Source organism: Lutzomyia longipalpis, chromosome 3 (genome assembly GCF_024334085.1).
Source record: "Lutzomyia longipalpis isolate SR_M1_2022 chromosome 3, ASM2433408v1".
In the NCBI taxonomy this organism is placed as follows: Eukaryota; Metazoa; Arthropoda; class Insecta; order Diptera; family Psychodidae; genus Lutzomyia; species Lutzomyia longipalpis.
The window spans coordinates 15,680,801-15,704,233 of record NC_074709.1 but is presented as its reverse complement, the minus strand read 5'-3'; the positions used below and the strand labels follow the sequence as shown (position 1 = coordinate 15,704,233).

Here is a 23,433-nt window from a genome sequence, read left to right as displayed (position 1 = left end):
ACATTGGTTATAATATTTAGCGATGCTATTAGTTTTAGGTCTTCAACTCTATTTTTAACAATAATTAATTTCTTAGTAAAACGTACGGTAGACTATTTGATAATTTGGAAATTATTTTTGTTTTGCTAAAAAAAATTCTTAGGCATATTTTTTTTAAGTATAACCATAAAATGCTACAATCAAAATTAATTAGAATATCTCTTTAGAGAAAACTTCATATTTTTCTATATTTTATCTCTGTTTAATAATTTTATTTATTATACCTAATATAAAATAATTATCTTTTGACTATTCTTCTTTTTCTTTCGAAATTTATTCTGTAAATAATTAGTAAGAATTTTTTTATATACATTAAATAGCTTAGTGGTGGTTTACAGAAAAACTAAAAAAAAAATAATAAAATGCAGAAAATTTTCATATTTTCTTATACTTGCACAAAAAAGTCTATCGTGTAAGAAAGTTAGAAAAAATATTTTAAAGCGAAAAGAAGAAATGAAAATTTTTTGCGTCGCGTCACCTAACCAAGTGATTTTTCCTATTTTAATTTTGCAGTACCAGCTGTTCTCCGGTCGAACATAAAAAGTTTTCCCATCCCCTTCGTGAACATGTGAACACTCATACGATCACACACTGAGCGCTTATCACGGTTATCACGAATCATGCAATTTGAGATGCCGACGCGCCACAAAAATGCCCCAAAATTGTGGTTGGTTCGGACAGGGTAAAAACAGATATTTAGCTCTGTCCTCCCTAAATTTAACGAACAAATATTTAAAGAAAGAAAAACAAAGAAAAATAAATACTTTAAGTGTGGTAATACTTATAATAATTAAAAAAATAGATTCTCTGTGTTTTCTTTTTCTTTCAAATTATTTTTTGCAACACTTTGTTTCACTTTTTTCCCCACAAAAATTATTGTCTCCCTCCATAAGAAAATGAATACAAAGAAAAAAAAATAATTTAAAAAATCCATATTTAGACACAGAGAAAATAGAAAGAAAAAAATCATTTTAAAATTGTAGGATAAAGGTGAGTTCAATAGGAAACTAATAAATAAAAAAATGCATTTTGTGGTGAAAACTAGAGAAGAAGAAATGTTTTCAATCTACAGAAAAGAATATAATTTCCTATTTTCATTCACAAAAGGGATAAATAAAATTGAAGTAAGAACTAACGTGTCTATAAAAAGACTAACTATGAAAACTCAATTTTAGTTGACAGGTGATAATGTTTTTTGTGTTTAGAATAATACAATACAAACCTTATTTTCTATTTTAAATTTATTATTTTATTTTAACTTTATTATTATTTTTTCTTAAATATTGTTCTCTTTAAAAGCAATAAAAATTATTTATTTTTTTCCAAACCTTTTGTTATTGCAACAATCAAAAATTTTTTTTAAAAAATGTTTCTTTCTTTTTAATTTTCATTACTTCATTTCACTGAATCTCGTAAAAATTGCATCCATTGCGCATTTTTTCTCCCATTTACTTTAATTGTACCTCTTTCACCGCTCCCTACTATTGCTTAAATTTTCCAGTTTTAATTAGAGCTTGGAATTGTTTTTCAATTATCGATTTAATAATTAAACCGGAAATAATATTGAAAGAATCTAAATTCGTCGGATTAACCAATCAACACTGTTTCTTACCGATTAACATTTTTGGATTGCCCAATAAAAATTAAAAGTAAGCCAAAAATTGTTTGACGTCTTAATCGGTCAAAAACATTTCCTACCGATTTACATATTTGAGTTTGAACAGTTAAACCAGTCTAAGAGATACACCTATCAGAAATATTAACAATTAAACGGTTAAAGTGGATTCTCACCGGTCAACATTCGTTATCGGACTAACTTATTTACATGTTATTCCAAGCCTTAGTTTTTTATTCACAAATCTTTTATAGTCGCTCCGAAAATAAAACAAAAAATTTTTAATCTGATTGTGACAACTAAAATACCAGAATTTCATTTTATTCATTTTTTTTCTTTCCATCATTTTATTCATTTTCCTTTCATTTTCAATATCAAAATATTTTTTTTTATATCAGAAATTTTATATGAATGTTGTAAAAAATCATTTTCAAATCTTATATCCTTTTTCGGAGGAAATTCTGGTAATTATACAAATATAAAAAAAAAATTAATAAATATTAGAAACGTGTTACAAAATATCTCCCTTTGTTCCTATTCAATGTTCCAACAAGATGAAATTTATTAAAACCAATGATGGAAAAAACTAAATGTGAAAAATAACTTTAAAAAATTATAACTCAGTGTGTACACATTTTTAGAAAAACTAATAATAACCCATAAAATATATTTCAGAAAAAAACAAATTCTATTAATTGTTACAGTGTTTTCAAAAAGCAGAGAATATATATTTTGAAGAAAATTGTATAAAAGACTTTTTGAAAAAAAATCTAGTAATTATAGAAATATAAAACAGAGAGAACAATTTAAAGAGGAAATGAGGGCTGGTTCCCCTTAAAAAGGAAAAGAAAACCTTATATAGAGCCCCACGCTGGCCGTGGATAGTAGGTAATTTTGAAAAGTAAATCATATCAATTTATATATATAGTGAGAAAAATATATATAATATTGATTTACCACATGAAGATAAAATCTTTGTTTTTTTTTTATTTTTCAAATTAATTAGAGCTGCCACTCATCTTAATGAAAGAAAGAGAGTAAGAAAAGTACTTGAAATTTAACTGATAAATTGCGTAGGATGCATGAATAAAAAACCACGCAAATTTGTGGACTTATTCCTGAATTATAAAAGAAACTATAATTGTAAAATTTACTATCGTGTGTATAGATACAATCAAATTAGATAAAATATGGAGATAACATCCAAAAGAACCATTGAAGGTTTTCAGCAAAAGTTCATATATAAAACCAAAAATAAATACAAAAATAGTATTTTAAACGGACAATGGACAGGATTCTAAAATAAATCTTTAAAGAAATCTTTAAAAAAATAAAATTTTCAAAAAAAATAATAAAACAACACAAAATATAATTCACAAATCTTAAAGAAGAAGAAAAGAAGAAAGTGTACATTGACATCAAAAGGCGTATAAATCAAAAAAAAAAATATCTCGTTGTTTACAAGAGTAAGTTCTAAAAAAGAAACTTGAGAAATAAAAAAAACATGTAATACTATCGATTAATAACTCAAAGAAAGAAATAAAACAATCAATGTCAATTTGTGCATTAATCAAAGTCTATTTATATATTAAAAAAAAGTAAAATACAATTTTCATTGTAAGAAAATCCCCTCTAAATTGACAATCGAATGATGTTTTTAAGTGAAAATATTCTCAGTGAGGCATAAAGTAACTTTTACAAACTTCATATTCATATTACACTACATAATTTTCACTAAAAACTTTTCACGCCCATCGCTATGAAATTATAACATTCTCTTGTCTTTTTTATACACACTAGCTCTCCTGTAAGATTTTAGCAAAATGCTCCATAACACATTATAACTCAAAATGGTAATTAAAAAAATTGTATAATATAATAATGAACTTTTTCACTTATTCTATTTGATAAATTTTAGTGTATAAAACACAATTTTCATATCTTTTTCGCCTTCAACTGTACATTTTATCCCGATTAACAAAAAAAAGTCGTCCAAATCCTTAATCTTAAGATTAGAAGATAGGATTATACATATATTTTTTCAATTATTCTTAATGCAGAATGGGAATAATTTAGAGACTTGCATTGGCATAACCAGGAATAGAAGGTTTGGGTGTCTGGACATTCTAAAAGTTCACATGGTTAACGTATTTCTTTGAATTTCATCTTTCTGGAAATTTTTACTTTAATAAACCATTTAAAACTACGAATTAAGATTCCCTTGTAATTAATTAAACACAGAAATTAGTTTTAATTGTGTTGCAATTTTAAGAGAGAGAATTTTAACAAGACATTTAAAGAAACTTTCAATATTCGATTTAGGTATAATAATGCGAAATCATAGAGATATTATCAACTACATGGTATGGAAGTATTTTGAATTCAAAATTTGATTCTTAATTTTCTAGTTTCATATTTAAAATGAACAAAAATATACCTACATTAAAAACTAGAACATAATTTACTTAAATAATTACATATTCTATTAATTCATGACCTCTCTCTACCTATATAAAAAAAATTTAAAATTTTCCGTTCTCACTTTTTTCTTAATTTCATTAACTGCAGCCAATTTTTTGGCATGATTCTGTATACCCCAATGATGGGGATTTGAAATGAAAAAAAAACTCTGTTGTCTGTTGCTCAATGTAAAAAGTAATGAGATACAAGAATTGTAAGGAACAATCTGCAGTTAAATTAAAAAGATAGTATAACTTATAAAAAAATAAGTAAAAATATATTAATTTAAGTGGTTTTTAGAGCTCAAGAGCATGTTAACATTAGATAGATAGGAATGCCCAACGACAATCTGAAACGTAGCGCTGCACAATCGGAGCCGAGATCTCATTTGAAATTTGCAACCGAGAACTCAGCTGATGCACGTAGGTTTGTAAATATAATATAAATATATTATAAAACCGCCCCTACGGTTTTGCAGATGTATAGTTTTCTTCATTAGAAATCTTTATAAAAATGCTGTTCAAATTGAGGATACACAATCACTTTTTCTCTCCTCTTTTCTTAATATTTTTTTTTTCTATTAATCGTTCGCTCTGTCGTTGTGAACTACTCCTAACACATTTTTATTATATTAAGGAGATATCTTAGAAATAGTCAAAAATATATTATGTACTTACTGTTTAAAAAAAGAAAGAGATATAACTATAAATTGTATAAGAAGGAAATAAAGCAAAGGAGATTATAAGAATTAAAACCACGTTATCTTCACTGACTTTTTTGCCGGATACGCGCAAAGATTCTCTCGACTGACTACTCTTATACTAAATAGAATGAAAAACCAAATAATGCTGTAAACCTTAAAAAAAATAAAATGCGTATTTGTACATCTCAAGTCTTTATAGTCTTTATATGATATCTTCTTACCATTTAAGCTAAGTCTTATAGTACACACCAAATGTACATTTTTTGGATATACCTAATAATTATCTTATAGGCAATGAAAATCAATACAACACACAAACACAAATAATCCTGTCTAAATAAGGGAAACTTACGCGACTTATTAAAGTTAAATATTTGTTGAAAATATGGGGAAATCCTAACACGTGAAAAAAAATTGTGAAGCAAAAAAAATTAAGAGAAAATATTTTTGTCAAATAAGAACTGTGTGAAAAAAAAATTAGTAAAAGAATTATTCGATCTCTATTGTTCGATTTTAAGATTAATAATTGTAAATTAAATTCAAAGAAACAATGTAAAAGTCTATTGGAAAATAAGATAAATGAAAACTCTCTCAATTGTCTTTGGATTTTAGGAGCATTTCCGGTGGTAATTTGAAGAAATTGAAGCCTAAATCACTAAAATCTGGCATTTTCTGCACTTTTTCCTGATCCTCCTCACTGGGGGCTTTCTCCACTGACTGTGAATTCTTTATCATATCAGCCAATTGCTGAACAATTTCTGTTGATGCATCAGAATTGACTTCCTCTATTAATTCCTGAAAAAAAAATTGCAAATCAATATTCAAAAATCACAACTCCTCATTAAAAGTTTTTTAACAGTCACCTCATAGGCCTCTCGGAGGACAACATGGGAGCCTTCATCGAGTTGAGGAGGTGGCCTACCCATACTCAAATAGTGTAGATATAAGTAAAGGTTCCTCACATCGAGTGGCGTCTGTTCCTGCATTTCAGGCAATGGATAGATTTCATGTAGCCCCTTAAGGATTATTGGAAGCTCAAAATTGCAAGCTTCCTTACCCGCTTCGGCTGTTGCACGCTTCGCATAGGCATCTAAAATCGCCACAATTGGGCTTTTAGTCACTTCTACGACTTTCTCCTGAACATTCTTCGCCACCACAGTTGAAGCTTCTTTGAATTTCTCTGCACTGCGCTTTTTGAGATCATTGAAGCAGGTTTTGCTGCAATTTGTAGATTGAAGAACATGCAACAGCTTTTTCTGCATGTACCTCTGATCTAGGATTTTTTCCACATCTGACAAGGATCTCTGGACTCTTGCACGTCTTCTCTTCTTCTCTTTTTTCTCCATTAATTTTTTTTTTTATAAAAATTAATTAAATCAATCTGGAAAAAGATTTTTTTATTAATTTTTTATGCTTTTTGTAGAATTTATTTATTTTTTGTTTATTTAATGGTTTTATAAATGATTTAATTTAATATTTTTTGAGGAGACAGGATAGATTTTTGTGAGAGTATTTTTTTTTAAATATCCTAATTTATTTTCTTTTGTTTCATAATTAATAAATAAAATGTAAGAACTTAACTATATAAAATCACGACAGCCAGACAAGCCGTAGTGGCGACCCATGTGGCTCAAAAAGTAAGTAAGGAAGATACCGGGCGTCTCCACTGTGTTTATACCAAGAGAGCACAAAAGAGCAACAGTGGCGCGCTAAAAATAGCATGAAAAAATGCGCAACGCGGGTGTTCCAGATAAAAAAAAGGTGAAAGCAAAGTTCTTCTGCTGTATGCTGTATTGCTGCAGATTTGTTTTTAACACGGAAAGTTTTATTAGAACATGGATGGGAAAGCTTTGACGTCCGTTTATTTTTTTTTTATGGGCAGAAAATAATAAAAAAAAAACATTTCAACAATGTTGTATTGGATCCCTCAGGCTTTATTTCTATTATTTTACAAAAAAATACACATAGTACTTTAATTTACGGTAAATTACATCACTTATTTTTCATATTTATTTAACACACGAAAATTATATACTTTGCAACATCTACTCGAAAAACTTTATGTGCAAAGGAAAACTGTAAAAGAAAAATCAAGTTCTTTCGATTATTCTAAAAGGCACATTTAGAATTTTTGTGGTACTACATAATTCATGCTCACCACACTTATAACGCATAGGTATTACATAAAGCATTATGTTTCGAGTGGACGAAACATTTTCATTGCGTTAGTTTAAAAAGTCTAGAGATTTTGTAACACAAAAAAATTATCAAAATTAAATTTATTTTTTAATCATATATAGTGCACTTAATTCCTGATAAATTAACCATGGAGTTCACACGGAGAAGCCAACAAGAGCGAACGAAAGGAGAGAGGGAGAGAGAGAGAGTGATGGAAAAGAAAACCATTCGATGCACGAATTGAAGGCACTGCTACTAATTAATTAATTCCACATAGAATCTCGGTGTTTTGCAATGTTGAGCTATATTATTATGCTTTTAACTTGAGCTTTGTTTGCCTGTTGGCCACGTTTGGTGTCAATATTGCAAGTCTTTTTTAACACAAAAGCAACACCCACTGCAAATTATCCGGGCTACAGAGCCGGCGGCGGTAGTATTGTGCACTTCTTCCCATTCAACCGTGCGAGCGCCCCAATCAGTCGACGTGCTGTGGCATCACCTCAGTGTCAGATATTCTTCTCATCCAGTTGCGTTTCAGCACGTCTGAGGTGTTTGCTCACACAGGCAGCACACTCACTCACAGAAATTCTTTGGCAAATAAGTGCGGTGTGTGGAATTGTGGCAGAGAAGAGTGGGACAAGCACGTGAAACAGGTATGCAAGAATTAGCGAGTACATAGTGCCACAATTTCCCTTACCCTAAAAAAATTTCTTACGTCCGTGTCACGGAAAAAAAGTCAAATCTCTCACAGTTCTTCTATTAAACGCGCATGAATCACCGGATTGAAGCAATTTGTATTGTGCTGATTAGTTACATGTAGTCGCTAAGTTTAATCGCGCGCCCGCAAAAAGCCCAAAACATCTTTATATATAAAGCTGAAAAGTTTGTCTGTCTGTGGCAAATTAACTTCTCCGAAACGGCTGGGATGATCTTGAAGAAATTTGGTGGGGTCAATACGAGTTGCAAGCGCTATATGGAATACCACCCAACCCCACTTTATAGCGCCCCAACGGAAAAATTGATTTTTCCCATTTTTTTTCTACCTGGTCAGATAACGGGATTTTTTATTTAAAATCTTTTTCGGAGTACCGTATTGTGCATCCCCCTACTAATATACGCACCCCTTTTATAGCTTAAAATGGAGTTTGCTCACATGTGTGATTGGGGGCTCGGATTGACTAGTACCTAATATATTTTTTATACATTTTTTATGCTTCCTTTTTTTGGCAATAGCAGTAGCTTTGTTTCCAAATCTTCATAGGATAACTCTTAAAAATTTATATAAAACCATTCATTTATTGTTGGCATTTAAGATTTTTTGTCGGGGTTTCAATAAATTATAGTGCTGCATGCATAGGTATAACGCTTCAGGTGTTAAATATAGTGCACTAATCAACCCGTGCCCCCAATCACGTGTGAGCAAATTCAATTTAAAGGTATATAAGTATACGAGATAAATTGTCGCTTCGCTCCAATTTACCTCGCCCCGCTTCGCGGGGATTTCTTGCGCTTTGCGCAAATTTTTAAAAGAGAAAAGATTTGTGATGAATTGAAATAGATTTAATGGAAGATTTATTCGTTGGTAAAAACCGCCTGGCATCAGTAGTCTCTGTACCAAATTTCATCACGATCGGACAAACGGTGTAGAAATGCATAGCTGAACAGACACGATATTTTAGAGAGACCTTTCTTTATTATATAGACGAGGTAAATTGTCGCTTCGCTCCAATTTACCTCGCCCCGCTTCGCGGGGAATTCTTGCGCTTCGCGCAAATTTTAGAGGGAGAAAGGAATTGTGATGAATTGAAATATATTTAATGGAAGATTTATTCGTTGGTAAAAACCGTCTGGTATCAGTAGTCTCTGTACCAAATTTCATCACGATCGGACCAACGGTGTAGAAATGCATAGCTGAACAGACACCATATTTTAGAGAGACCTTTCTTTATTATATAGATGGGCCATGCAAAAACCTTCAACAGATATTGCAAAGGGAAAAAGTGAATTTCACACAACATTTATGGCGCCGAATTCAAAAAGTAGTCAAAAAAGCGTGATTTTTATATGGGGGCTATGTGAAGGGGGGCTCTGGGGGGAAAATGAATGCCGTTGGTAAAAACCGCCTGTTATCAGTAGTCTCTGTACCAAATTTCATCGCGATCGGACCAACGGTGTAGAAATGCATAGCTGAACAGACACCATATTTTAGAGAGACCTTTCTTTATTATATAGATAAAGATAATAGGGTGACGTACAGTGCAGGTCCACATGTAAGAACAATGGGATGTACACTTCTCGCGCATTAAAACTAAGTAATTCCGTTATCTGACCCTTTAGCAGGTAGAAAATGGGACAAAAAATCAATTTTTCAGTGAGGGCGCTTTAAAGAGGGGCTGGGGCGGAATCCCACATAGCGCTTGCAACTCGTATTGACCGCCCCCCCCGCTACCCCCATACCAAATTTCATCAAGATCCCGGCCGTTTTGTAGGAGTTCATGTGCCACAGACAGACAGATAAACTTGTCAGCTTTATTATTAAGATACTACTAAAATCTAAAGATGATCCCCATTACTTCCGCTACACTTCCATTACACTTGCCTTAACATTCTTCTGTAAATGACTATTCATCTCTTGTTACAAAAAAGAACATCGACAGATTTGTTTGTGACATATTTCTCACTATTTTCAACAGAAATAATGATTATTTCTCTGACGCACGAAATCTCTGCAGTAATTTCAAATATTTGGGTAACTATTGTGGGTCATTTCTTTGCATTTATACGTAGGTACGCATCTGGTCAGTGCATTGAGAGTTTTCAGTCGGTGAAGTTCAAAATTCCTCAATGATATGAAAATATTTAAAATAAAATTTTAAGAGAAAGAAAAATAAAAATTCAACAAAGCATCGATTATTTGCAGAACAAGGACAAAGATGAAGCTACTACTAAAGGTACATCGGCGAGAATCTGACAATCGTCGTCGATCTGGTCTGAATGTTAATGCAAATCACACACATCCAACTCCCGTGGACACGTCCTCGAAATATTCTTCAAGTGCTGTGTCAGGTGAGATGATGGTGGAATTTTGCACGTATAATTAAGTAGCTAATTGATTAACGTATTTCACACACAGTTCCGAGTAGCAGTCACGTCAAATCTCAGAATCTCCCCTATATTTCACTTATTCTTCTTGTACTGTTGGGATGTGCTCTTGGTCTCACCTACGTCTTCCAGCGATTTCTCCAAGAAACGGAAATTCCCACACGATGAAAGGAAAACTCCTTGAGAGACTTTCCTCCATACCACATACATTAATTGCCATCAATTAGCATCATTATATTCTTCGAAAAAGGAACTTTATCGTGATATATGTATATTTGAATGGGAAACAGCTTCCTGTGACCTCTAACTGTTTGCAGCTCTTTTTTATAAATACACTTAAAACCTATACCCATGTAACCACATTCACCTTTTTATATTACTTAAGATGGGTAAGGAAATAAAGATGAGTTTATATATAAAAAAAAGTCTTTGTCCAGAGGATTTCACTCCAAAAATCATTGTTTCGCTTCTGGATAATTTCAAGAGTAATGCGTCCACTTCTAATCAATTTATACACTTTATTTCTTGTGGTACTTTGTGGGATAGAAAAAAAGTAAACACCAACCAATATTGTGACGGTGTAAGAGATAGTGAAGGCACTCCACTGTGAACCTGTTGCCCCTGCTGCGTATATGTATTTCGGCATTTTATTTTCATTTATGTATATAAAATATTCATTTACAAATTCCAGCAAACTCACTTAACACATGAGCAGAGATCAGCGCAAACATCAACTGGTTTTCCCGCAAAATCCAACGTCATGCTACATACACTACATGGATCACCAGTAATAACTCATCTTAATATGATCATCCATTTCAAATAATTTAGGAAATATTTAATCTAATTTGATGGCATAATTTGCACATGTTTTGAGCTCTTTTAATATAATTTTTTCATTCTTTAATAATTAATTTGTTTTAAATTTTGTAACGATCTTAAAAAAAACTTTAACATTTTTGGTAAGACTGGGAAATGACTGAAAAGAATCTCAAAAAAACTAATATGAAGTACACAGGATGACTTTATATTTTATTCAAATAAACTTTGCACTAAAGCTCCACCTACTATGTAGTGGTGAGTCAGAGTAAAAAAAAGTGTAAGTCAATAAACAGTCTGCTTGAAGTTATTAACCACTCAGTAAAAACTATTAATTTTTCTATTTATTTTCTAAAAAAGATAATATAAAACTATTAGAGTCTAGTTCTATAACTATTAGAAAAAAGAAGTAGAACAATGAAAAAAAAAAGTTGTTAATACATACATAAAAAACTAGAAATAATTTTTTCTTAAGTATACCTAAATTATATTATTTTTTCAAGATAAATTGTTTGAAAATATTTTTAATTTTATGACAATGATAAATCTCAAAACTAACAATATCTGACCAGATGTATTCTGATGTGTATCACAAAAACCAACGAAGATAAATTTAAAACATATAGTTACGTACATATCTAAACAACCGATTTATTACAATCTATTTTATTTTCAGTATAATCGTATAATCTTTCAGTGTTCGATATTCCTTCAAAAAAATTAATACAGATGAGGAATAATCTGCAAATATTTCTTGTGTACAATTAAATTAAAATGTTTTGTATGATAAAAGGTAATGTTAAATTAAGTTCAATTTATTCGATGTTTATTAATACATATAAACTAATTCAAGTGGCAATCAGTAGAATTTCTATGGATTTGTGTACCACTTAAGAAATGAGAACGGGACTTTCCCCATATAGAGAACACAGACAGGTTAAATCGCTTTGAAAAACATATCCAGAGACATAGGTATACACGCTGTGAATGTTGAAGAGATCATTGTGCAAATAGTAAGAGTTCATACAATAAAAGTCTTATCAATGGTTGATAAGTATCAATGCAAGCAGAGAGGAAATAGAATTCACATTGAGGATAAACTGATAAACGAGCGACAATTGTGCATATGGCGAACATTTTCACAATATTGAGTTGGAAGATTAATGCACTTTTTCGCTTTTAGAATGTATGAAGTATAATGACTTCCTCCCCCCCTACTTGATGTTCCCTAGTCGAGGTGGCACTGTTGCTTCCCACTCTAGCTAGATCAGTCTGAGTATGTTGAATACTCTGAGCTACTCAGTGTATTTGTGTCTCTCGTCAAGATTCCTCCGGCGCAGTTGTTACGGGAATCATTCTTTCCTATTATCTAAGGGTATCCCCGCCTTTGTTTGTTGGTTGTAACCGTGAAAAGTGCTTGAAAATTAACTTCACAGGATTAACTCTGAAGAAAATTTTTGCATTGATTTTTAATTTTTTAGTAGTACAAAAAAATATTCCGAAGAGCTTATTATTTTCGTGACGGCCCAACCTTGGAAAACAGTGACGAATTATTGACTCTATTTACTCTGTTGATTCTCTGCTTTGTAGTGCCACAGAAAAGCTCACAACCGGAAAAAGAGGCGACAAAAATACATTTAAAAAATATGCAAAGTTCTGATGGACAGTTTTTTACTTGAACATTGAAATTGAATTCTTGCAAAAAAAAATAAAGTGCTGAAGGATATTTTGAGACCATTATTGCATGAAAAGAGTGCAAATTGTGTTCAGACGCATCTCATTTCTTTTTTATTATTATCTTCACATTGATATGAGCAACAAGTGCTCTAGTGCTATCACCAAGTCCATGCTCTGACAAAGCGAAAGATTATCACAAAAGTGGAGCAAAATGTGAAGAAGATGTTAGTAACGGAGTACACCACAATGTCACCCAATAGTAGTACCCAGGACACACGAAAGGACACCATAGCGCCAGATGATGCTGGTAGTACCAAAAGCCACGACATCTCTATCGAATCCATCGACGATGATGCATCCAGTATTGCATCAGACAGTAGTGAGGAGTACCAAGAGATGGCAGAGAAGCCCGAACTAGGTGAGCGAGGACGTTCCTATGCCATGGGGGCTATGAATCAGGTGAATAGAATTGGAGCCAATGGACTACTGGTCATTGATGATCAGCAGCAACTGCAGAAAGCCCCCGATCGGCCACCCACAATTGAAACAGTAGCCGTTTCAAACTCTTCTGATATCACATTTGGTAATAAGACCTTCATCAATGGTCCTGTGACTATTAAACAATTTATCAAAGAAGGAGAGCCACGACAACCGCAAGGTCAGGATAATCCTGGTTATGAAGGAAGTAGCCGATCTATAAACGGTAAGCTCCTAACAATTTTCCCTAAAAAAACTTCTTTCCTAAATTACGTATTTTTATTCTGGATATTTCTTTTTAAATTATTAAAAAGATAGTTTTTTTACTAGTAATATTTCAAATTTTTAATTGTTTATATCATTTGAATGAAGGACGTCAGTTCAAATCTCTTTGATTATCATTTTTTATCAAGTTTTATTACTATAATTATTTTTAATAGTATTTAGTTTTAAAAAGAAATATGTACATATACCTATTAATTTTCTGCCAAAGCTGCTACATATAAGATTCTTCTCTTTACAATTTTTTTTTGATATTGTTAAGTGCATGTTTCATCATAATTTTTTCCTTTTCTAAAATTTGCGCGAAGCGCAACAAACCGCGAAGCGGGGCGAGGTTTTTACCGCGAAGCGGCAATTTACCTCGTATTTAATACGCAAGAGTAGTATAACCGATTGTTCGTTATTGTGGACTTGCACTTTGTTGTATTAACGCGAAAACTTAAAAATGTGTAGAAAATCAATGTTCAAAAAATAAATAATTTTTTTTTTAATTTCCTTCATTGCTTTGAAGTTATTTACTTAATCAAACTTTAAGTGTTTCATTCTTCATATTTGTGTACAAACAATTTAATGCTATATAATTTCCGGTTTATGAAGAAAAAGAAAATATTATCAATCTTTATACTTGATATCCCCATTGTGTGGGAATTTTTTGACATAATTTTTAAATTAAAAGAAAAAAATTTGTTACAAAATTCTTTGCGACAATTTAGTTCATTTCATAGTAATTGTTCGTGGTGTAAACAACAATTATATTTAAACGTGATTATAAAGTATTTTAGTAATTTATTATAACTGACTTTACAATTTTTTTCTTTCAAGACATTAAAAAGTAGGTATTATAGTCACTTATTTTAGAATTTTTATTAAGAAATAATGAGGAAATTGAAAGCATTTTATATTCAAACAACGCCATTTTTTATTTAAAGTAAAAGTGCTATAGAAAATAATGAGAAAAATGAACCCCTTGAAGAGAATTTTCTTTTAATCATTCGCCTGTCTTTTTTGCAGTGGACAACACAACGCAGTTTGAGTACAAGAAAAAATTCCTCGAATACAGAACGTGGATTCTTGTGGGTGTGACATTCATTTTTGCCCTCATTGGGTTAATTAGCCTTATTATTTTCTTCACAACAGCAGGAGAGATGTCAAAAGCAGGTGATGGAGATGATTATAGGAAAAATATTCCAATCCAATCCACAATAGGTATCACTGCTATGCAGCAACAAAAAATTTACTTACAAATCCTCTAATCTATGTTTCTTCTTCCTGGAGTAGAAAAAAAATTTTCCTTCTCATACTGGTTCTTATAGGGTTTTTTTTTACTATTTTCACTTAATTGTTACGGAAGGGCGGTGGATGGCATGTCCTTTTAAAAAAATGAAGCTTTGTGAGGTATAATTTAATAATTCCGTAAACAAAATAATAGTATGTACCTACATAAGAAAATTTTTAGAATATTAACCGAATCTTGACAATTTTTCACATTTTTCATAGTATTTAAAAGTCGAATGCGGTAGTGAAATAGAGATTAAAAGAAATTCACTAAATGAACTTTCAAATTGGGGTGGAATTTTTTTTTAATTTAATCCCTTTCTCTGACCGAAAACGGCTGGAATATTAAAATATTTAGGGTATGCAATCCTCCTGCGGAAGGCATTCCTATTATGAATTCTAAAGCGTAGAATCATTTTGAAAAAAGTTCTGATATGAAATTCAAAGTATAGGTGTCTTTATTAAAAGCAAATTCTTATTAAAGACGAGGTAAATTGAAGCGAAGCACAGGGGTTTGTTGAGCTGAAGAAAAAAAATTGTGATGGAAAATAGATTTAATGGACGATCGATATTGATAAAAATTAGGTATTTTTAGGGGACCCTAAAAGAACATTTATGGATATATTGGAGCCCCAGATCAATTCTAAACGAAATCATTTTCAAACTACGTGAGATTTATACGGAGGTTACATGAAGGGGGGCTTGAGGGGGAAATACATACGGCCATCCGATACCGTCTGATATAAGGAGCCTCTGTACCAAATTTCATTGCGATCGGTCAAATGGTATAGATTTGTATAGAAAAGAAGGAATAACGATCTCAAACAAACAGACCTTTCTTTATTATATAGAGAAGAAAAGAAGAGATAGAAGATAGATTTGATGGTATAATGGGTAAGGCTCTGGCTTTATGAGCAGTATGATGAATTTAAACAAAGGGAACAAGTACCTACATATTGGAATTATTTTCCTCTAAACAACATTGATTTAAAGCTCTCAATGAATGCTTAAATATTATTAATTTGGGAATCATTTACACAGAAAGTATGAATGATACGTGTACACATTAACACATACGAGAATACTTGATTATTTATAAAATTAAAATTTTGTTTCCTAAACCAAAAATAACAGATTTTTTCAATGATGTTAATAAATGTCTTTATCAATACATACACCCATTTCATTAGGTATATGTATGTAATTTCAATTCTTTTTGAATTCTTATGCACTTTTTATGATCTTTAGCACACGAGATTAACTAGAGATTTTTTTGACTGAAGGAATTTTCCTTGTAATTAAATATTTAAAGAACTTTAAAAAAATATATATATTTCCGACAGTAACACTAGATTTTAAATTTAGGGGATGATTTGCTACCTGCAGGGAACACAACTTTGAGACTTGTTTCACGTAGTGAATGGATTGCGCAGCCACCGAGTGAGGAATTAGTCAACCTCAGCCTACCTGCGCATCGTGTGATCATCGCCCACACAGCTACTGAAGATTGTGAAACTCAAGTGAGTTTATTTTGACAGTTTCTTAATTTATAGTAAACCCGAGCCCACAATCACGTGTGATCAAATTGCATTTAAATTATATCCGCTATCTGACCCTTCAAAAACTACATTGACCGACTTTGATCAACTCAAGCGCATATAAAAAATCTTTTAAAAAAAAACCTTAAAACAAATTTTTCGATTATTTTTTATGAATATCTCGAAAACCACAATATGCATTTTCTTCAAATTTTATTATATTATAGCTGATTACAATATCTTTCAAACAAAAAAAATTATTGCGTCTTTCTCGAGATGTTGCCATTTAAAGTTGGCATGCTAAGGTAATCTAAGGTTCTAGAAATCCGATTTTGATTACAAAGTGTGTTCCATATACCGCATACAACTCGTATTTGCTTCCTCTATCTTCATGCCGAATTTCATCATGATCAGCCCAAACGTTTCATTTACAACAAGCAGACAAAATATTTCAGAAATCTAACTACAAAACAACAAAAATTGATTAAAGTTTGTGAATTAAAAATCAATATTAATTAATTAATAAATAATAATAATAATAATAAAAAATTAAGCGCATTAAGAATGAAATGAAAATTTTAGATATACCTACTGCTAAAGTTTCCTTTACAATTCACAGTGTCTTCCCTGAAAATTACTTTATGAATAAAAAAATGAAAATTCATGAAAAATTTCCAAATGAAAGTGAAAGATTGAAAGACCTTCGCAACGTAAACCGAGAATTTACTCAAAAAAATGTATCATGTTTTATAGACCCGAGTAGATTTTATACCTAACTTCCTTATCGCACTTTTTATTAATAATTATTTAATTCGTGGCTTTTTTTCCGCTGCTCTAGCCATTTCTTCTGTGTGATTTTCTTTTATCTTTACACATCTATATAATAAAGTAAGGTCTGTTTGTTGGTAATCAGTCGTGTTCGGCTATACAAATCTACATCATGCATTTTTTGCGAATTTTTGAATTTGGCGCTGGAAATGTTGTATGAAAATGATTTCTTCTCTTTGCAATTTTTTTGGGGTTGATGAGTGGCTCCAATCAATGTATAAATCATCACAATTTTTTTTCTCTAAAACTTGCGCGAAGCGCAAAACCCCCCGCGAAGCGGGGCGAGGAAAATTGGAGCGAAGCGACAATTTACCTCGTTTTACTTTATTTATCAAACAGAATTGCAATTAAATCTTAAAATATTTTATACATTGTTTTTTTTTTTCTTAGTTGAAATTAATCTTCATTTTTGCGATATTTTGAGTTCCTGGAATATTATATTTTCCATTATACATATTCTACTTAACAATATATTCTCTTGCAGTTTTTTAACTGGTGATGAATCATGATTTAACGAATTCATTGATTTTCCTCCTTCTTTTTGAGAGATTATCTCCTATTGGATTTATTTTTGTGAATGATTCTTGAATCACGATAAATTAGCATTTACAAAATTTTCTCACTACAAAATTGTTGGTTCTAACAGATTTACATTTTCTTTGGAAAATTATAACATTTACTATAATTGGGCGCAAAGAAATTGAGAAAAGTTAGAATAAAATAAAGACTGTGAATAACGTGAATAATTTTAATTAATGGCTTAGTCACAGCTTTTAATTTATTCAGAAAGAAAAACTACTATTTGTATTGTTCTTTAGCACGTGAACAATTTTACCTCTTTTCCTAGAATTATGTGAAGGATTGCACCAAGAGATTACGAAGCAGTATGGCATACCTATTTTATATTATTTTGTCATCTTATCTTAATCTTAATATAAATAAAGCTGAAAAGTTTGTATGTTTGTTTGTGGCATAGCGCCCTTACAGAATTTCTTTACCTTCAAAAAAGTCAGATAACGCGTTCTTTTTTCTAAAAAATATAAATATTGAAATAGTTTTCTATTTATCCCCAGTACTCAACCCCTTCCCCCTCTAATATACAGTGGAACCCCAGTACAACGACCACTCGGATGTACTCTTTACACTCATTATTTTCAATGCGCGAGAGTAGTATAACCAAGCGGTCGTTGTACTGGGGTCCCACTGTACGCGCCCTATTGCAGCGTTAACCTGCTGGCCGCCATGACCTTGGAGCTTCCTTAGAGCGCCAAGGTGGGGTCGTTGAACGACCCCAAGAAGGAAGTCGATTTTCTCATAAACTATAAAACCGGGAACTGTCGGGTCACTACCTTTAGACTCCTTATATAGTCCTCTTGCCCCTTGCATCACAAATTCGCCACCCGGAAACACGCAGAAGAAGATATTAGGGAAAAACATTTTTCACTCCTTTTTCACACTTTCTTCGTGAGAAATTTGCCACGAAGTTGACTGCAACTGCTATTTTTTTTCACTACTTCCCCACATTCCCCTCACTTCCCGCACCGTGATAAATGGCAATATTTCTCGAATATTCTTTATTGTTTTGCACATTTATATGCTTCTAATTATGTTTTATGTTGTTTATGTTACTTATTCGCGATAATTCTGACACTGAGATGGTAAAGTGAGAAAGTAAACACAACCCTTCAACCCCCTTCAACCATATGATTTATGATGTGACTAACTTCATTCTAAGAAATTTTCCGCAGCATGGCCGTTACACCAATTTTTGAATTCCCTTCTTCTACATTTTCCTTAATAACTTTTCTTGTGGTGGACGGATTGAGCTGAAATTTTTACACAACCTCCTCAGATAACCAAAGAACTTATTTCCAAAAGATGGGAATGGTATCTTTTATATTTATTAAGTTATAGCACGAAATATAGGGCTGGGGTCGTTCAACGACCCCGCTTGGCGGCCTAGAGGTTAATGGAATTGACTCTCACGAGATCGGGGGCTCGGGTTGACTAGTCAAATAAAAGAAAGATTTCTACTGGCATCGCTAGCATTGATAAAAAAATTATTAAAATACTTCAAATTCTAGTTTCTACTGCTAATATTACAAAAAAAAAACTAAATAAATGATGTTTTTTTTTCAACTATAAAGGCAAGCTGTGTGTATCGCGTGCGATTTATTCAAACTTTCCACTTGGAATCCCGTGGCTGGGATGATATCGGGTACAACTTCCTTGTGGGTGGCGACGGATCAGCCTACGAGGGACGTGGCTGGGACAAAGTGGGAGCCCACACAAAGGGTTTCAACGTTGACAGCATTTGTATTGCCTTTATTGGAACTTTCGTAAAGGTAACACCACCTGAAAGGCAACTCCTGGCTGCCAAGAAGCTCATTGAGTGGGGTGTTCAGCTAGGAAAGCTCAGCAAAGACTACCGTCTCTATGGGCATCGTCAGCTCATTCCTAGCGAAAGCCCCGGAGCTGCCCTGTATGCCATTATCAAGACATGGCCGCACTACTCCACTGATCCATCGTAACGAATGTGGCCAGAATTTTCAAAAAGATTTGTAAATAATTTTCATATGAATATTAAATTGGTTTTATTAATCTAATTAAATGTATTTGTGCTCTTCCATTGCGCGTATAGTAACATCGTCTAGTAGGCAATTTGTGACTTCCGTTAGGAGCCTAATTTTCTCCTGGTGTTTCTTGTGCTGTTTTAGGAAATCCTTAGCAGCTGTTACGAATTCTTTCTGCTCTGCAAGAAAGGCTTCCGGATCGATTGAGAGTGCTGCAATTTTCTTTCGAACTGCCGTATTGTCGAGTTTTATATTTTCCTGGGAGTTCATGTACTTTGATGCACCTTCCTTGGCTAGATAATTCCATTCAGACATCTCTCCTTTTACCAACTGTTCATAGGCATCGTTTTTCCAGTAGTAATTTCCGGTATTGGCGTCTGCAGAGAAGGGAGCGTTACTAATTTTTTTTTACTGTTAATCACCGCATAATTACCATTTAACACTGAAAATAAACTTCTTCGTCCTCTGACATCCGGCACATTACTTTCCACGACATTTCCTTCAGATTTGCCCTCGTTTTCCATGATTTTTTGTGGAATTTTCACAATAAAACAGCGAAAAAAATTTTAAAATGACAAAATGAAGTGTTGACCGCTAGTGGCGCCACTAGGTCATCAGCTGTTCAGGGATGTGAAACCTTTTCACGTAAAGCCACAAATTGTTTATTTTCCACGCAGGTGGGGATTTTTGGGAAAAAAGATGCCACGGGAGACAAGGTCATTGGCCACACTTCTCAATTTCAAAAGGTCAACTTACTTTCAATATCCAAATCTATGCCACAAAACGTTTTAGAGAAATCCGTGTCAGGCGTTCCGTTTTCCACTGCGTCGTCGCGCATTCGTTTTTCTCGGATGTGAGTTTTTCACGAGTTCTGCTGACGTCGCACGAGAGCAGTTTACTCCGCGGAGCCACAATGTGTGATAAGAGAGAGAATTAATTTTAGCTCTTTGTAGTTTAGTGAGCTATTTGAGTTTGTCCAGGAAATACAGCTGCAATATTGATAAAGACTTCAGAAGTGATCCATCTTTCGTCGAGTTCGCACAAAATTCAGGTCTTATCACTCACAGTTCTCAACTTATTTTAGTAAAGTAAACATTGAGTGGTCTGTTTATTCTATACACAAGAATAGCGTGTGTGTAATTGAATTGAACTAAATTAATTGCAGGAAAGGTTCAAAGAATTGAAGCATGGAAGACAGTTATGCCTTCGTGCCAATTCGGCAAGCAATCGTATCTGAGGATGTTCAGAATATAAAAACGTTCTTCATTAACGAATTTAATCAAGATCCAGAATTTTATGTTAGAGTTCCCGGAAGGTAAATTCTCTATTAATTTGTAATTCTTGTTATACTTCCGAGAATTCCTTCAATTTTTTTTTTACTTTTTTTCCATCAGAGTTAATATAATTGGCGAGCATATTGATTACTGCGGCTATCCTGTTCTCCCAATGGCCATCCAGAAGAACATCCTCCTAGCCGTAGCATCCACAGAAAATAAGATTTTGCAGCTCAAAAATACCCAAAACAACTACAAGCCGTTTAAATGCTCAATTGACTCATTCAAGTAAGTTCTAACACATAATTTCGCCACTCTTATTGCGCTTGGGCTTTTCATTTCATTCTTTCACGTTTTATTTGTCGATAAGCGTATTCAATGCTCATTAATGCACAATCAACATTATTGCGCTCTTTTATGAAGTTTTATTGAGATTAAATGACAAATAAAACAACTAAAAATTATAATCATTTATTAATCAATAATTATAATTATTATCATCGTTGAAAACATCAAGCTAAAAAGTTAGAATATTGTGACGTTTCATGAAAGATAACTAAAAATAATTTTTTTCAACATTCGACGAAGCAACTAAATAAAATTTAGTTCGATTACTCTGCACTCTGTCAAGAGGAAACTCAAAGAGATCTATCATTTATTTCTTTAAGGCTAAGTGCCTTAAACTATGTCATCTTATCTCACAGTTCTGCTATGGTTTTGCCCCTAAAAACATTACAACGCATTGGCCTTTTAGACAATTTTGATAAGCCACAATTTATTGATGCTCTTCATAGTCTTCTAAGGCGTCTAATTGGCCGTTTCCTTGAAAAAGTGTTAGAAGTGTTATTGTCTTTAAAAGTGTTATTGTAGGACCGCCAGAATTAGAATTTGGTGATTCTGAATGTATTAATAATCCAACAATTTTAATATTTTCCAGAATTGAACGACCAGAAGGAAAGGGCCCAGAATGGCACAATTATTTTCTCTGCGGCGTTCTTGGAGCCTTAGAGGAAATTCAAAGAAATGGAGGCTGCAAACTCAAAGGTCTGATGGTGGCTATCAGTGGAAATATTCCGCCTGCATCCGGGCTCTCGAGTTCTAGTGCCCTTGTAAGTGCAGCATGTCTCGCCACAATGCACGCCAACGGGCAACCATTACAGAAGCAACTACTAGCTACAATTTCTGCCACCAGTGAACGTCACATCGGTACTCAGGGTGGTGGCATGGATCAAGCCATTGCATTCCTAGCACGTCAGGGATGTGCTCAGTATATTGAATGGGATCCTCTGCGAGCCACATCGGTCTCACTGCCACCTCAAACGCTTTTCCTTATTGCCAATAGTCTCACCGAAGCTAATAAGGCTGCCAAATCTGACTTTAATCAGCGCGTTGTTGAATGTCGCCTCGGGTGTCGACTTCTCGCTAAAGTGGTCGGAAGAGAGGACTGGAAGGATATTCAGCAATTTTCACATCTTCAAAATATTCTAGGGTATTCGCTCAGTGAAATGGAGACTCTTACTGAGGAGTATCTTAGTCAAGAGATTTACATGCGCAGTGAACTGCTTTCTGTGTTTCAGGTTAGTTTTAATTTTTTTAGTTAATTTCTGAAAAAAAAAAGTATCTAAAATTTTTTAAGTTTTAGATTGTTTAGGTTTTCTCGGTTTTCTAAAAATGTCTAACATTTACCTAACATATAGATTTTTTTGCGATTTAAAATTTTTTGCGGTAATAAATTGATATTTGATCTATTTATTAAGAAAAAATCTGACCGAGTTTTTTTATCACAGGTGGACTCTCAGGAGTTTGAAGAATGCCTGCTAACTCCAAATACGCGATTATCAGAGTCCTTTCGTCTTCGTCAACGAGCCCTTCATGTACTCCAAGAGGCAGGAAGGGTTACTAAATTCCGCCAAGCAGCCCAAGTGGGTGACATTGAGAAAATGGGTGAACTCATGAAGGCCTCTCATGAAAGCCTTTGCCACCAGTATGAGTGTTCCCATCAAAATCTTAATGATCTTGTAGCTGCTGTGGGACGAGCAGGGGCCAGTGGAAGACTCACAGGAGCCGGCTGGGGAGGATGCATTGTTGCCCTTTGTGATTCAATTGACCAGTGCGACAATGCAATGCGTGAGCTGAAGAAATACTTTGCGCAGCGACCCGAAGCCGAGGACCGAAACTTTGATGATCTAGTCTTTATTACAAATTCACAGCGAGGTGCTGAGGTTTACCTCAACGATTGCAACTGAATTTTTACATAAAAAAAATTGGGATTGGAATTCTTGAATGCGTCTTGCGGATGCGTATTTAAGTTTCCCAAAATGCATGTTTTTTCAACAAAAACCATACATATCCTATTTTATTTTCTGTATTTTCTTGTATTTTTTGTGTGCCTATACTATGTATAAAGTTATAAAAGAAATTCGTTGTTTTACTGTAGTTAATAACTCTTTCGAAACTGCTATTCTTCTACTACCTATACTTTCTCAAGAAAATCAGTGAATACCACCAAAATTAGAAGTAGTTTTTTTTAAGAGATTTTCCAGAATTTTTAAATCATTTTCTGACTTGAAAATGAAAAAAAAATATGATCGAG

General features: G+C 33.0%; 5 protein-coding genes and 1 long non-coding RNA gene across 17 annotated transcripts in view; 4 read left to right on the top strand and 2 right to left on the bottom strand.

The window, feature by feature from the left end:
• Positions 1-5,412, top strand: part of LOC129793348 (SCY1-like protein 2) — a 78,373-nt gene extending 72,961 nt beyond the window's left edge. For all 4 annotated transcript variants that reach the window (XM_055833270.1, XM_055833272.1, XM_055833271.1 and 1 more), the window contains one exon: positions 553-5,412. In XM_055833270.1, coding sequence (XP_055689245.1) covers positions 553-579 — 27 coding nt within the window. In that variant the 3' untranslated portion in view covers positions 580-5,412. The remainder of the gene's footprint in view (positions 1-552) is intronic.
• LOC129793417 (uncharacterized) lies at positions 5,295-20,419 on the bottom strand. Of its 2 annotated transcripts, none has more exons than XM_055833421.1 (3): positions 20,323-20,419; positions 5,681-6,198; positions 5,295-5,612 (listed from the first exon to the last, which is right to left on the bottom strand). In XM_055833421.1, the coding sequence occupies exons 2-3, from the start codon at positions 6,161-6,163 to the stop codon at positions 5,409-5,411; spliced, it is 687 nt and encodes a 228-aa protein (XP_055689396.1). In that variant the 5' UTR covers positions 6,164-6,198; positions 20,323-20,419; the 3' UTR covers positions 5,295-5,408. The 2 variants fall into 2 exon arrangements, with proteins under 2 accessions (XP_055689396.1, XP_055689395.1); XM_055833420.1 differs by lacking the exon at positions 20,323-20,419 and adding an exon at positions 10,465-10,693.
• LOC129793439 (uncharacterized) lies at positions 7,183-10,522 on the top strand. Its single transcript, XR_008750908.1, has 3 exons — positions 7,183-7,648; positions 9,916-10,061; positions 10,129-10,522. It is a non-coding gene; the product is annotated as an uncharacterized LOC129793439 (long non-coding RNA).
• Positions 12,167-19,599, top strand: LOC129793391 (peptidoglycan-recognition protein LC-like). 6 transcript variants are annotated; one of them, XM_055833374.1, is made up of 4 exons: positions 12,167-13,296; positions 14,364-14,510; positions 15,993-16,147; positions 19,141-19,599. In XM_055833374.1, exons 1-4 carry the CDS (start codon positions 12,816-12,818, stop codon positions 19,522-19,524), a joined length of 1,167 nt encoding a protein of 388 aa, XP_055689349.1. In that variant the 5' UTR covers positions 12,167-12,815; the 3' UTR covers positions 19,525-19,599. The 6 variants fall into 6 exon arrangements, with proteins under 6 accessions (XP_055689349.1, XP_055689347.1, XP_055689350.1 ...); XM_055833372.1 differs by having other exon boundaries at positions 12,177-13,296; positions 14,364-14,558; XM_055833375.1 differs by having other exon boundaries at positions 12,191-13,296; positions 16,014-16,147.
• Positions 19,571-20,109, bottom strand: LOC129793428 (uncharacterized). Its single transcript, XM_055833437.1, has 2 exons — positions 20,000-20,109; positions 19,571-19,943 (listed from the first exon to the last, which is right to left on the bottom strand). Exons 1-2 carry the CDS (start codon positions 20,088-20,090, stop codon positions 19,600-19,602), a joined length of 435 nt encoding a protein of 144 aa, XP_055689412.1. The 5' UTR covers positions 20,091-20,109; the 3' UTR covers positions 19,571-19,599.
• A 93-nt stretch (positions 20,420-20,512) lies between the features above and the next one.
• LOC129793385 (N-acetylgalactosamine kinase) lies at positions 20,513-23,259 on the top strand. 3 transcript variants are annotated; one of them, XM_055833363.1, is made up of 5 exons: positions 20,513-20,617; positions 20,732-20,881; positions 20,961-21,128; positions 21,778-22,417; positions 22,628-23,259. In XM_055833363.1, the coding sequence occupies exons 2-5, from the start codon at positions 20,754-20,756 to the stop codon at positions 23,084-23,086; spliced, it is 1,395 nt and encodes a 464-aa protein (XP_055689338.1). In that variant the 5' UTR covers positions 20,513-20,617; positions 20,732-20,753; the 3' UTR covers positions 23,087-23,259. The 3 variants fall into 3 exon arrangements, with proteins under 3 accessions (XP_055689338.1, XP_055689337.1, XP_055689336.1); XM_055833362.1 differs by having other exon boundaries at positions 20,539-20,654; XM_055833361.1 differs by having other exon boundaries at positions 20,553-20,668.
• Positions 23,260-23,433: the final 174 nt, after the last annotated feature.

Bases quoted from the DNA above. Each gene is read 5' to 3' on its own strand.
- LOC129793391 (XM_055833372.1), top strand. From the start codon at position 12,816: ATGTTAGTAACGGAGTACACCACAATGTCACCCAATAGTAGTACCCAG. The intron at 13,297-14,363 runs GTAAGCTCCTAA...TCTTTTTTGCAG, and splicing joins AAGTAGCCGATCTATAAACG to TGGACAACACAACGCAGTTT. The intron at 16,148-19,140 runs GTGAGTTTATTT...TCAACTATAAAG, and splicing joins CTGAAGATTGTGAAACTCAA to GCAAGCTGTGTGTATCGCGT.
- LOC129793417 (XM_055833421.1), bottom strand. From the start codon at position 6,163: ATGGAGAAAAAAGAGAAGAAGAGAAGACGTGCAAGAGTCCAGAGATCC. The intron at 5,613-5,680 runs GTGACTGTTAAA...TTTTTTTTTCAG, and splicing joins TCCTCCGAGAGGCCTATGAG to GAATTAATAGAGGAAGTCAA.
- LOC129793385 (XM_055833363.1), top strand. From the start codon at position 20,754: ATGGAAGACAGTTATGCCTTCGTGCCAATTCGGCAAGCAATCGTATCT. The intron at 20,882-20,960 runs GTAAATTCTCTA...TTTTTCCATCAG, and splicing joins TATGTTAGAGTTCCCGGAAG to AGTTAATATAATTGGCGAGC. The intron at 21,129-21,777 runs GTAAGTTCTAAC...AATATTTTCCAG, and splicing joins TGCTCAATTGACTCATTCAA to AATTGAACGACCAGAAGGAA.
- LOC129793428 (XM_055833437.1), bottom strand. From the start codon at position 20,090: ATGGAAAACGAGGGCAAATCTGAAGGAAATGTCGTGGAAAGTAATGTG. The intron at 19,944-19,999 runs GTAATTATGCGG...CCTTCTCTGCAG, and splicing joins TTTATTTTCAGTGTTAAATG to ACGCCAATACCGGAAATTAC.